The 12,254-nt window shown below is 43.7% G+C and overlaps 1 protein-coding gene across 1 annotated transcript in view; it reads left to right on the top strand.

Annotated features, from left to right (window-relative positions):
• Positions 1-12,254, top strand: part of Maml1 (mastermind like transcriptional coactivator 1) — a 45,059-nt gene that overhangs the window by 27,550 nt on the left and 5,255 nt on the right. Inside the window, exons 2-4 of the mRNA XM_015506420.2 lie at positions 6,880-8,295; positions 10,038-10,277; positions 12,214-12,244. Coding sequence (XP_015361906.1) covers positions 6,880-8,295; positions 10,038-10,277; positions 12,214-12,244 — 1,687 coding nt within the window. The remainder of the gene's footprint in view (positions 1-6,879; positions 8,296-10,037; positions 10,278-12,213; positions 12,245-12,254) is intronic.

The raw sequence follows: 12,254 nt of genomic DNA, 5'->3' as shown, positions 1-12,254 counted from the left end.
CTGGGTAATCTACCCCCAAGCAATGAAAAAAAAAAAAAGGCTTTTAAAAAAAAAAAAAAAAAAGGTGCCAGGGTGTGGTGGGGCATGCCTGTAATCCCAGTGGCTCTTCAGGTTGAGACAGGAGGATCATGAGTTCAAAGCCAGCTCAGTAATGGTGAGGTGCAAAGCAACTCAGTGAGACCCTGTCTCTAAAGATACAAAATAGGCCTGGGGATGTGACTCAGTGGTTGCGTGCCCCTGAGTTCAATCACCGGTACCCCGCCGAAAAAGGTAACATGCCCAGTGCAGTGTTCTGTAATCTCAATTTCTGGGGAAGTCAAGGCAGAAGGATTGAAAGTTGAAGGCCAGTCTCTAATTATGTGAAATATAAACATTGAGGAAAACTAAGAAGGATACATAGGACCTCTTTTTATCATCTTTGCAATTTCTTGTTAACTCAAAATTATTTCAAAATCAAAAGTTTTTTTTTTTAAGCCAGGTGTGGGGGTGCGTACCTGTAATCCCAGTGACTCTAGAGGAGACAGGAAGATAAAGCCAACCTCAGCAATTTAGCAATGCCTTAAACCCTGCTTCAAAATAAAACAATTTTTAAAAAAGGACTGGGGATATAGCTCAGTGGTAAAGCAGCTCTGTGTTTAATCTCCATTATAAACTTGCTTTTTTTTTAAGTGATAATGAAAATGTTCAGAAACCAAATCGTAAAGTTTTCTGGAAAATGCATCAATCCAGACCTCACCGTCTTCTGTATATCTGTGATGAGTAGATTCAGTGACAGGAGTGTGTGCTACAGAGATCTTTAGTACTCCCCATGCTAGGTTATTTGCATTCTAACTCAGTGACTGTTCCAAATATTAACACAAATAATATTGTAAAAGTAGGAATTTTTAGTAGCTGGCTATAGGTGGCTCTCTGTTTTTTTGTTTGTTTGTTTTTTCCTTTTAATATCTTATAAAGAATCATTGTGGCCCTGGAATGTGGGATTTCATCATAGCACAGCCTGTTTTTCTGGTAGTGACTCTTGATGGTATTCTTCATGCTTAGCACTATAGTAGGATACTCCTTGTTTGTACAGTTTGAAACTCTGAGTCACGTCACTTAGATGTTGATGTTTCAGAGGCAAGCTTCTTTGTCAGTGTCACATGTGTGGGATTAATTGGGATCCAGTTCTCATTTTTATATAGGTGATTGGACTGGGGGATCTGCAGCAGATCCCCAACAGTCACAAGGGATTCATATTCACAGCTGAATGTACAAACTGCATGTAATTTTCTGAGTTTCCTTGGCTAGAAAACAGGAATAATGGTTCTCATCCTCTAGGGTTGTTTTAAAGACTGAGATTCTGAATTAAACGGGAGTAATGAGTTATAATAATAATTAACTGGAAATGAATCATAATAAATAAGTGGGAGTGAGTGGTCAGCAAGGTATACTGGGTAAGTAATGACATGCTCCTACAGAAACAAGTCAGGACTCCTGAGGGGCCTCTCAGTATACCATACATACAGGGTACTGGTAGAACTCATGGGCAAAGCAAAAGCAAGTATGGTATTAGACTGAACTTGCCAATATTAACTTAAAAAAATTCTGATTTTATGTGTTTTAACCTATACTTCTGGGGAGTCCTGGACAGCCCGTTAGTACAGCCTGGTTGTGGTTGGAGAGATGGTACTAAAAGACATCAGAGCCAAGCTCCAGTCTGTGACAACCCAAGGACATCCAGGAGCCACTGAAAGATGATGAGATCAGATTTGCCTTTAGCACCATCACTCTGATCATGGTGTGCAATACAGATGGGGGTGGGGACTATGAGAAGACCTTAGATGCAGTTAAAATTATTCAAGCAAGAGAAACTGGTGTCAGTGAATGGAGACAAGTAGGTGGGGTCAAGAAAGTCTAAGAGGTAGAGTGATTGCCTAGTATTTGCAAGGCACTGGGTTTGATCCTCAGCACTGAAAGAAAAAAAGAAACAAGAAAGAAACGAAGAGAAAAAAGGCCAAGAACCTGGGACTGATTGGATGGGAGTAATGAAGAAGGAGGAGTCAAGGACTGCTCTCTGCTTTTTTGGTTTATGTGACTAAATGGCTAGTACTGGCATTCTCTGTGAGAGCAGGGAAAGGAAAATAGGACTGGAGAAGCTGAAATCAGCTTTGGACAGATTTCACCTGAGTTGTCAGTGAACGCCCAAGTAGAGGCATGCTGGTTAAGTAGGTGGACAGACGGGAATTAAGAGGTCTGCAGAAGTTCCAGGCGAGAGACATTACGTTCAGACACCAATGCTTATTGAGTGGTTGGCTCTTTTTTAGGCCTGGGGTCTTTGCTCATCATTCTTGGGAGGGGTAGGCCCATTCAGATGAGTGCCCCATTGGGGAAGTCAACCAGGAAGTAGGAAAGAGCTTGATTGTGGGGAGGAGCAGGTGATCAAGGAATGACTGAGGAGATAAATGACCTGAATTACAGATGAGTCATCCTTTTAAAGATCAGAGGGAAGAAGTGTTCTGGCAAAGAGAAGAACAAGTACAGGGGCCCTGCAGCAGGAATGAGGGGGCACATTTGAGCAGCTGTAAGGTGTGTGACAGCATGGTGCAGATTGGGAGATGGGAAAGGAGGTTGGAGGAGCCGGGGCTGGCTGGCTCAGTATTTGATCCCAGGGCAGTTGGGCCTGTTCTGAGTATGATCTGCAGTCCTAGGCACATGAGGACATGGGAGAGTGTGTGGAAGGAACAGGGGAGAGGACTCCAGTTAATTGAAGAGCAAGAAAGGGGGAGACTTTTCGAGGGAGACAGAGGAAACAACCCCAGGAGTAGAAGGCAAGAGAGGGTAGGAGAGAAATGTGAGGAAAGAGAACTTTAAAGATTGAAGCAAATGAGTCAAATCATTAAGTAGCAGACCATCACCCCCGCATGGAGATGGCAATCCTAACTCCATCCTTTCTTCTTTCCCACATCCAATCCATTCCCAAACTGTGAGGGATAGAAACCACATAACCTCAGAGGACTGAGATGCTGACCCCAAGGGGTGAGACTGGGGGTATCTGACTGAAAGGAGGGTGACAGGAGGAGGAGAAGTTGGAGGAGAAAAAAAGGAATTTCCAGGGCTGGGGGAGGGTGGGGGGCAGGAAATGCCTCACCATGGCCTCCCCAGCTGGCTGCCAATGGATAAGGAACACCAATACGAGAAAACCACTCCTGTCTTTAGCAGTCCATCTGTTAACTCAGAGTGGAAGCAAGTAGGTGTCATTTTGTAGTGAGTTTGACCACAAAGCACACTGGGATTGCAGCAGTGATGGTTGAAGGAGGAAGTGGAGACTAGAGGAAGGTCCTTACTGTCTACTGTAAGGCTAATGTGTGGCGGGAGGACAGGATGCTGATTTGTTGTCCACAAGGTGTGGCTTGCTTCAGCTTGATTCAGAGCAGCACAGATATACCAGAGCCCCTCTCGCAAAAAGAAGATGGCAGGTGGCACCATGAGAGAGCTGGCCCAGAATAGGGTGGGAATTGGGCCTGTGGGGTTGTTCCTTGATAGCCATCTATGAGTATGCACTGTTCTTCAGCAGATCATAAGCTTCTGGCATCATTTCCCAGAACTAGATCCTTCTGGAATCCTGTATGCCACTGAAACCATTCTGTAGTTAGAACAGGAGCCTCTGAGCCGAGCACCCAAAAGTCCACTTACTCTGAGCATATAGGGGGCAGCCAGATTTGTATTGCTTTATAATATCTACTCTCTTTTACATAGCTTTTAAACTGTTTAGGCTGTTTCCCCAATTCCATTGTAAATGCCTGAAGATTAGGCTCTAGGGCTTACTCATCTTTGCTTTCCCTACAATGCCCTCATGTATCCAACACTCCTGCAAATGCCCAAGTCTTAAAAATCTGCCAGTGCCACCACATTCCACACTCCCCATTCCCGCCTACATCATTCCAGTTAAATTTTGTGAGTAGTTGAGAAAACTGCCCAGTGTTTCCTTTGGCTAAAAGCAGTGGGTATTGCAAAATTGAGTTGTTCCTTTGGAACTTGTCTGCAGCTGTTTGCATGTGGCTCTTGAAAGAGGGAGTGGCAACTTTTATAATTGTTAGGGCAAAGAGGGATTCTGTTTCTAATCTGGGACAGCCAGCTGACTCATCAAATGCCTTGACCCCCTTAGCTTTCCATCTTTTCCCTTAGGAAGATGAAATACTAAACTCTAGGGTTTACAGACCATCCTAGACCTCTGTGGAACAAAAGAAAATAACAGAAAACATAGAAATAAAAGAAATATTAGCAACTCATGTTTATTTCTTTTGACCAGTTAAATGAGGATGAATATACCTTTTCAAAAGAAACTTTTCAAACAGTGTATTTTATCAAGCATCCATTTTAGAAGCCTTCACTCACCCCTAGGTGGCAGTGGAAGCAGAGGAACCTGCATAGAAGAAAAGCAGCCAAACATCCTTGGGTTACAGAAGCCCTATTCTAAATTGGGTCCTAGAATTGTGTTGCTTACCTCTGCCCTACAGTTTCATTTGTGAGGCATTCCTAAGGTTTTTTTCCAGGCTAATTCAGGTACCCATATATGGATTTAGAGAGATGCTCAGTTGGGATTTACACAGTTTTGTGTGGTCGACTTTAACATTTAAAAAATAGGAAACCTTAATATGGTTTAAAAAAGAAAAAAGGAATAGGAGCATTAGACTTGAACTGAGGTTGAGAAAATTATCCTTTGTGGGGTCCAGCACATGGTCTGCTGCTGAGAGCTAGTGCCCTCAGAGTTACCTCAGGCAGGATACCCAGGAATACGATGGCACTTAGCTTTTACAGCCAGTGAGATGGCATTGTGGCCCTTCTCTGCAACTGAATTTAACAGAGGAAGTACTACATGCTACCTCTGACTTCCTTGGAATTTGTTTAGAGATAATAGTTAGGGGTGTTGTTTGGGACCTTTATGTGGGTGGTACTGGGGATTGAGCCCATAAGCGTTCTGCCTCTGAGCTATATTCCCAGCCCTTCATAAAATTTTTTTATTTTGAGACAGGGTCTCACTAAGTTGTTGAGGCTGGCCTTGAACTTATGATTCTCCTGCCTCAGCAGCCTCCTGAGGCATGTACCATTATGCCTGGCGAGGGTCATTTTTAACAATATACCATACATGCTTAAGGTTAGTGAGAGAAAGGATAACTTTAGGGGTGAAGGGTGAAGAACAAAACATAATAAAACTAAACTAGGAAGGGAGCAGCACAGTTTTAGAAACTGAGAACAGGCACCTCCTGGGCCTTGGAGAAGTTTGTCCTGATGGCTAAAGATGAGTCTAGGGAAGTAACCACCCTTTCTCCTTCCCACCCCACTGCCATGTTCTTTTCATGTAATTCCTGCCCCTGAACTCTCAGCTACTTATTGCTATAGTGCCTTATTTTTACTTCACCACTGAGCTACCTCCCCAGCCCTTTCCCACCCCCTACTTTGAGGTAGGGTCTTGCTAAATTGCCCAGGCTGGCCTCAAACTTGCGATCTTCCCACTGCCTCAGACTCCTGAGTAGCTGGGATTACAGGTGTGTACTACTGTGCCTCACTGCTTATTGGTCTTATTCTGTAGTCATATCTGTGTATGTCCTGTGATCTAGAAGACTGGAAGCTCACGAAGAGTAGAGTATTTGTCTTTGAATTCAAAGAGTATTTGTCTTTGAATTCCCCACAGCGCCTTGTCCCTGGCACAAGTAGATTCATAATAAGGTTAGTTGAATGAATCTAGTTGAGGAGAAAATGGGGAAGCAGAAAGTAATGGTGCCAGAGAAGACATGATAGTGTTCCAGTTAAGGGTCTTAGTAAGAAGTGATGAGGTTTGTAAGGGTGGTGATTGGGAGCAAGGGATTAGAAGATGCTTAGGAGTTGATGGGGAGGAAAGTGGATGGAATCTTAAGGTCATAATCCTATATGACATATAAAGGAGCAATTCAGTGGGGAGAAAGGGGATAGACCCAGGAAGGGTATGAAGACAGGTGGGCTTTGGGCATGATGGCATATATCTGTAATCTCAGCTACTCAGAAGGCTGACAGAGATGGCAAGTCCAAAGCCAGCCTGGGCAACTTAGCAAGACCCTGTCTTAAAACAAAATTATAAAGGAGCTGAAGATATAACTCAGTCAATCCCCAGTACTGCACACGAAAGAAACAAAGAGAGAGAGGGAGGGAGGGAGAGATGGGGGGGGTAGGGAGAGAGAGGGAGAGAAAGAAAGAAAGCGACTGTGAATATTGGAGAAGAGGGAGGGAGGGGAGAGAGGGGGAATGGGGAGATAGAAATGATCAGAGATGTTATATGTATGTACAGTATGCCACAATGAAACTTATTCTGTATAGTTAATATGTACTAATTAAAAAAGAAGAAGAAGAAGAAGCAGGCCTATGCAACCTAGTAGAAGCAGGGTACTTGAGGACAGCACACACCTTGACCAGAGCACTGGCCAGGGCTTCCTCTACTGAAAGTAACAGAATCCAAATTAAACCAGCTTAAACACAAGAAGAAATTTATTGGTTCATGTAAGTACAAAACCCAGGAGGATGACTGGTCTCAGGTATGATAAGATTCAAGGCTCCAGTGGTGCCCTCAAGAATGTAGATGTATCCACTGGCTCTTTTTTCCTTAGCTCTATTCTTGGGCATACTCTCAAACTAGGTGGCAGTGGGCAGCATCAGGCTTGTATCCTGCAAAAAGACAGGGTTTAGTGCATTGCTTTCCCCTGGCTGAACTAGACATCCAATTCTGACTGGCCAGGAAGTTCCCCACAAATGGGCGGTGCACACCCACAGGAAAGGATTGAAGGGATGCTGGTTTAAGTCACTATTTGAAGCAGAGGGAACCTTGGACATGTTATTAGGTATCTAAGTTTCTTTTTCCAATGTTTTCAGCATCTTCATGATACAGTGAAGAGGAATCTTGACAGTGCTGCCTCCCCTCAGAATGGTGATCAACAAAATGGCTATGGAGATCTCTTTCCTGGGCATAAGAAGACCCGCAGGGAGGCCCCTTTGGGCATAGCTGTGTCTACCAATGGGCTGCCTCCAGCCTCACCCCTTGGTCCACCTGACAATACTGGGGGCGATTCCCTGCAGTCCAGTGGAAAGCACTCCCTGGGGCTAGACTCCATCAACAAAAAGTGTCTTGCAGACTCCAGCCTCCACTTGAATGGAGGCAGCAACCCTGGTGAGTCATTTCCTCTGAGCCTGAATAAAGAACTGAAGCAGGAACCTGTTGATGACCTGCCCTGCATGATTGCTGGGGCTGGGGGTTCTATATCGCAGAGCAACCTCATGCCTGACCTTAACCTTAACGAGCAGGAGTGGAAGGAGCTTATCGAGGAGCTGAACAGGTCAGTGCCTGATGAAGACATGAAGGACCTGTTTACAGAGGACTTTGAGGAAAAGAAAGATCCAGAGCCTTCTGCCTCTGCCACCCAAACCCCCTTGGCCCAAGACATTAATATTAAGACAGAATTCTCTCCAGCAACCTTTGAGCAAGAACAGTTAGGCTCTCCACAAGTCAGGACTGGGTCTGCAGGACAGACCTTTCTGGGGCCATCATCTGCCCCTGTTAGCACAGATTCCCCCAGCCTTGGAGGTCCTCAGACCCTGTTTCATACCTCTGGTCAACCCGTGGCAGACAATCCCGGTTCTAACCTGATGCCGGCATCAGCCCAAGCCCAGAATGCACAAAGGGCCCTTCCAAATGTGGTATTGCCTAGCCAGGGCCCAGGAGGGGCCTCAGAGCTGTCTTCTGCCCACCAGCTCCAGCAGATTGCTGCCAAGCAGAAGCGTGAGCAAATGCTCCAGAACCCACAGCAGGCCACCCCAGCATCCACCCCAGGCCAGATGTCCACATGGCAGCAGACGGGACCTTCCCACAGTCCCTTAGATGTCCCTTATGCCATGGAGAAACCTGCCAGCCCTTCCAGCTACAAGCAAGACTTCTCCAACTCCAAACTGCTCATGATGCCTAGTGTAAACAAGAGTTCCCCTCGGCCTGGAGGTGCCTACCTCCAGTCAGGCCATGTGAACCTGCTGAGTCACCAGCCACTGGGTAACTTGAATCAGAACTCAGTGAATAACCAAGGCTCAATGCTAGACTACGGCAATACAAAACCCCTTTCTCATTACAAAGCGGACTGTGGGCAAGGTGGTCCTGGGTCTGGCCAGAGCAAGCCAGCTTTGATGGCCTATCTTCCTCAGCAGCTGCCTCATCTGAATAATGAGCAGAACTCCTTGTTTACTACAATGAAACCAAAGCCCGGAAATATGCCCTTCCGATCACTAGTTCAACCTGGCCAGGTAAGTGAACTGCTTCACTTTTTTTTTTTTTCCCCCTTTTTTCTTTTGCATTACTAGGAATTGAACAGGTACAGGTGCTGGAAGAGCTATAGAGAGGACCCAGGGATGCCCTGGAAGGTGGGAAATGAGCCTGTGTTATCTACTAGATTCTACTTCCAGGGGAATAGAATCAAGGTGCCCCAGTGACAGCTAGATCACCCTCTAAAACTGAGCCTCCTTGTGAACCATCAGCTAATCCACAAGACAGGAGGAGCCCATCTATGCCCTGCCTGAATTGTTTCCCAGATAAATCATGAGTTAATAAGTTTTGGAGTTGCTTGTTATCCAGTGATAGATAACTAATAAATCCATTATAGGGAGAATGTCAGGATTCAATGACATATTGCCTACTGTTTGCCCTATGTCCACTAATTTAAAGTTGGATTTTTTTATTAGATGGTATTGAGTTATACAGAAATGCATGTAGACATGTATGCATATGATGGTGCTTAAACCCACAACTCAAGAGGAAACAGACATCTATAACCTGACCATTAGGCCCAAGCCAAATTTCAAAATAAGAAGTTTGCCTTTAATATATTTCTTCTACATTTGAACTCTGGAGGCCAAGGCTGTGGACAGATATGAAGAAAGACATGAGACTCCCTCCCTCTTGTATCTCATATTTTGTATGTATTGTTCATTTCTGCTTTGGAGATTGCTTCTCAGTTTGAAGCTTACTTAGTCTTATCCTCAAAAGATTAGAGACCAGAAAACTTAAGTGAAGTTTAAAAATAATTGTCATTATATTCTTTTCATTTCTGAAAAGTATATACATACACAATAAATTGATATGATCTCAAAACAATAAAACAAAAAAAAAGTACATAGCTATTACATATGAACTTCAGAAAAGGAGAGCGACATGCTGGTAAGTATCTTACAGAGTACTCTCAAGGAGCCCTTTAGCTTCTGGTGACAGGGTGAAGGAATTATACTATCAGAATCTAAGAATCTTGGGAAGATTATATGCACAAACGAATAAGAACTGCAAAGGAGCTCAAGAAGTTGAATTTGTTTGAATAATAATTGCTTTTTGCCTTTTTCCTGTACTGTTTTCCCATTCTTCTACATGTGAGTAATGATGCTGGAATAATATGGTAGCCTTTGACATGACTCCTATTTTTGGTTTATATATTAACAGAGAATCTGTTAAAGTTTCCATTGATAACACAGTATTTTTTGAGCATAGTATCTGACAAAAAGCTAACCAGTTTCTTCCCAGAAAAATGCTTATATGCAAGTAGATAGACATATGATTCCTGGCAGTTCAGGGATAGCCCCAAACCCAGGTCCACACCCTGGGGATATAACATTTCTGTTGAACAGAACCTCCCTCAGATTATGGGTCTCTTTTCATGCACATGTTCTGGTAAGTGAGCATTTATAAGTCTTTATTGCTTATTGGAACTTGGAAATTTGAGAGCTTGAATATGCTTAATTTAAGTAAAACCACACTTCTGCCACTGGTGAACCGTAAGGAGCCAAGCTAACATGTCAAGTGCTCAGGTAGTATCTGTTTTGGTCTCTGCCGCATCCCACTGGAAGGTTTTATAGGAGGTCAGCTGGGAAGCAGAGGCTTGACTTAAGAGAGTGAGCCTTGAATGAGGTTCTCCCTAGAGCTGGAGCTCATCTGGACTGATCAGAGCATGAAGACTCCACCCACCCACCCCTGACTCTATCCTTTTCATCTGTGTTGACAGGAGCAGAACCCTTCCAGCATCCCTGTGCCAGCCCAGGCTGCCAGCGTGGGGACCCAGCCACCTGCTGTGTCCGTGACCAACACTCACAACAGCTCCCCCTATCTCAGCAGCCAGCAGCAGGCAGCTGTAATGAAACAGCATCAATTGCTTTTGGACCAACAGAAGAGGGAGCAGCAGCAAAAACATTTGCAGCAACAACAGTTTCTGCAGAGGCAGCAGCAGCACCTTCTGGCAGAACAGGTAAAAAGAGAAAGGAGGAAGAAAATCAAGCAGACTCTATTTGCACCTGTGGACTTACCTTGTTTTGCTTGCATGCCTGGTGTTAGAATGCTTTGTCCTTTAAAATATACTTTCTAGGAGTGTGGCATTTCTCCAACAGAGGTGGCCTATGTCTGAAGCTACCTTGTGTCACTTGGGATGAATGAAGGCAGAATCTATGACTAGAACTCTTAAGTATAAAGTGCATTTTGCCATGTCACCGAGCTCCCTTGTTCATCAGGAACCATGGGTCCCAGCTTTGTAAATGTAGTTTATTGTCAGCCAGAACATGGGGAGAGGAGTGAACATGTCCTTGAGGTTCTAGAATCAGGATGCACAGTTTACTGGCTTAGTCACCAAGCTCAGTGTGCAGGCACTAAGGGTTATTAAGTCAAAGTTCTCATGATTTTAAGTACACAGGAACTGGCTCGAGGGAATGAAGTCTAATTGAGAATGATCACTGACCCAATTCTGCCATTTAAAAAAATTATTGCTTTATTGGGATATAGTTCATATAAGATATTATTCACTCATTTAAACTGTACAATTCAGTGTTTTTAATGTATTCAGAATTTTGCATCCATCACTACAGTCCAAGAACATTTTCTTCACCTAAAAACAAGACCTATGTCCATGAGTACATTCTTCATTCCCCAATCTCCTCAACCCTATACGGTGTCTAATCTGCTTTCTATCTCTGCACATTTGCCTATTCTAGGCATTTTGTGTAGATGTTCTCAAGATTCAACTGGGTACTTTTATTAGTCATTCATTCCTCTTTATAGCTGAATAATCCATTGTATCGCTGTACTGCATTTTATTTATTCATCCATCTGTTCATGAGTATTTAGGTTGTTTCTGCTTGTTGACTACTGTGAATTACACTGCTCTAAACATTGATTTAGTAATTTTTGTGCAGACATGTGATTTGGGTTTTTTGTTTTTTGTTTTGGTACTGGAGATTAAATCCAGAGAGGCACGTAACCACTGAGCCTCATCCCCAGGCCTTTTTTTGTATTTTATTTAAAGACAGGGTCTCACTGTGTTGTGTAGCACCTCAGTGTTGGTGAGGCTGGCCTTGAATTCACAGTCCTCCTGCCTCAGTCTCCTGAGCTGCTGGGGTTACAGGTGTGCGCCACTGTGCCCAGCCACACATGTTTTGAAATATCTTGGGAATATACTAGTGGAATTGCTGAGTCATATGGTAACTGTGTTTACCTTTTGAGGAATTGCCAGACTGTTTTCCACAGTGGCCACATCATTTTGCATTCCCACCAGTAGTGTATGAGAGTGCAAATTTCTCTATATCCTCACCAATGCTTTTTATTTTCTTACTGTTTTTTCCCTCCATAGTGTTGGAGATCGAACCCAGGGTCTTGCACATGCTAGGCAAGTACTCTACCACTGACATACACACCTAGTTCTCTGTTTTTTTTTTATCCTAGTGGTATGAAGTAGTATCTCATTATGGCTTTGATTTCCCTTACTTACCCTCCATTTTTCTAAACTGATACACCTGCCTTTTTTGTTGTTGTTTAATTCATTACTCATTGTATCTTTGGTTTCATACTATTTATTAAAAGTTCCCCAGATGTTCTGGACACAGTGATATACCTGTAATCCCAGCAATTTAGGAGGCTGAGACATTAGGATCACAAATTCAAGGACAGCCTCAGCAACTGAGTGAGACCCTGTTTCAAAAATAAAACTTATTTTAAAAAAAGGACTAGAGATATAGTTCAGTGGTGGAACGCCCCTGATTTCAATCCCTAATGCTCAAATAATGCTCACCTGCATTATTCCTTCAGGAGCCCCTCTGTGAATAACAATCTTGAACACTGCTTTTCTCTGACCCGACTCTCCTGTTTTTGTTTTTGTTTCTGATTGTGTATTGTTTTGTCATTATTGGCACTTCTAGGAGAAGCAGCAGTTTCAGCGCCATTTGACCCGCCCACCCCC

The sequence above is a fragment of the Marmota marmota genome, unplaced genomic scaffold (assembly GCF_001458135.2).
Source record: "Marmota marmota marmota unplaced genomic scaffold, marMar, whole genome shotgun sequence".
NCBI lineage: Eukaryota > Metazoa > Chordata > Mammalia > Rodentia > Sciuridae > Marmota > Marmota marmota.
The sequence above is the reverse complement of the archived record's forward strand: the minus strand, read 5'-3'. Positions and strand labels throughout refer to the sequence as shown.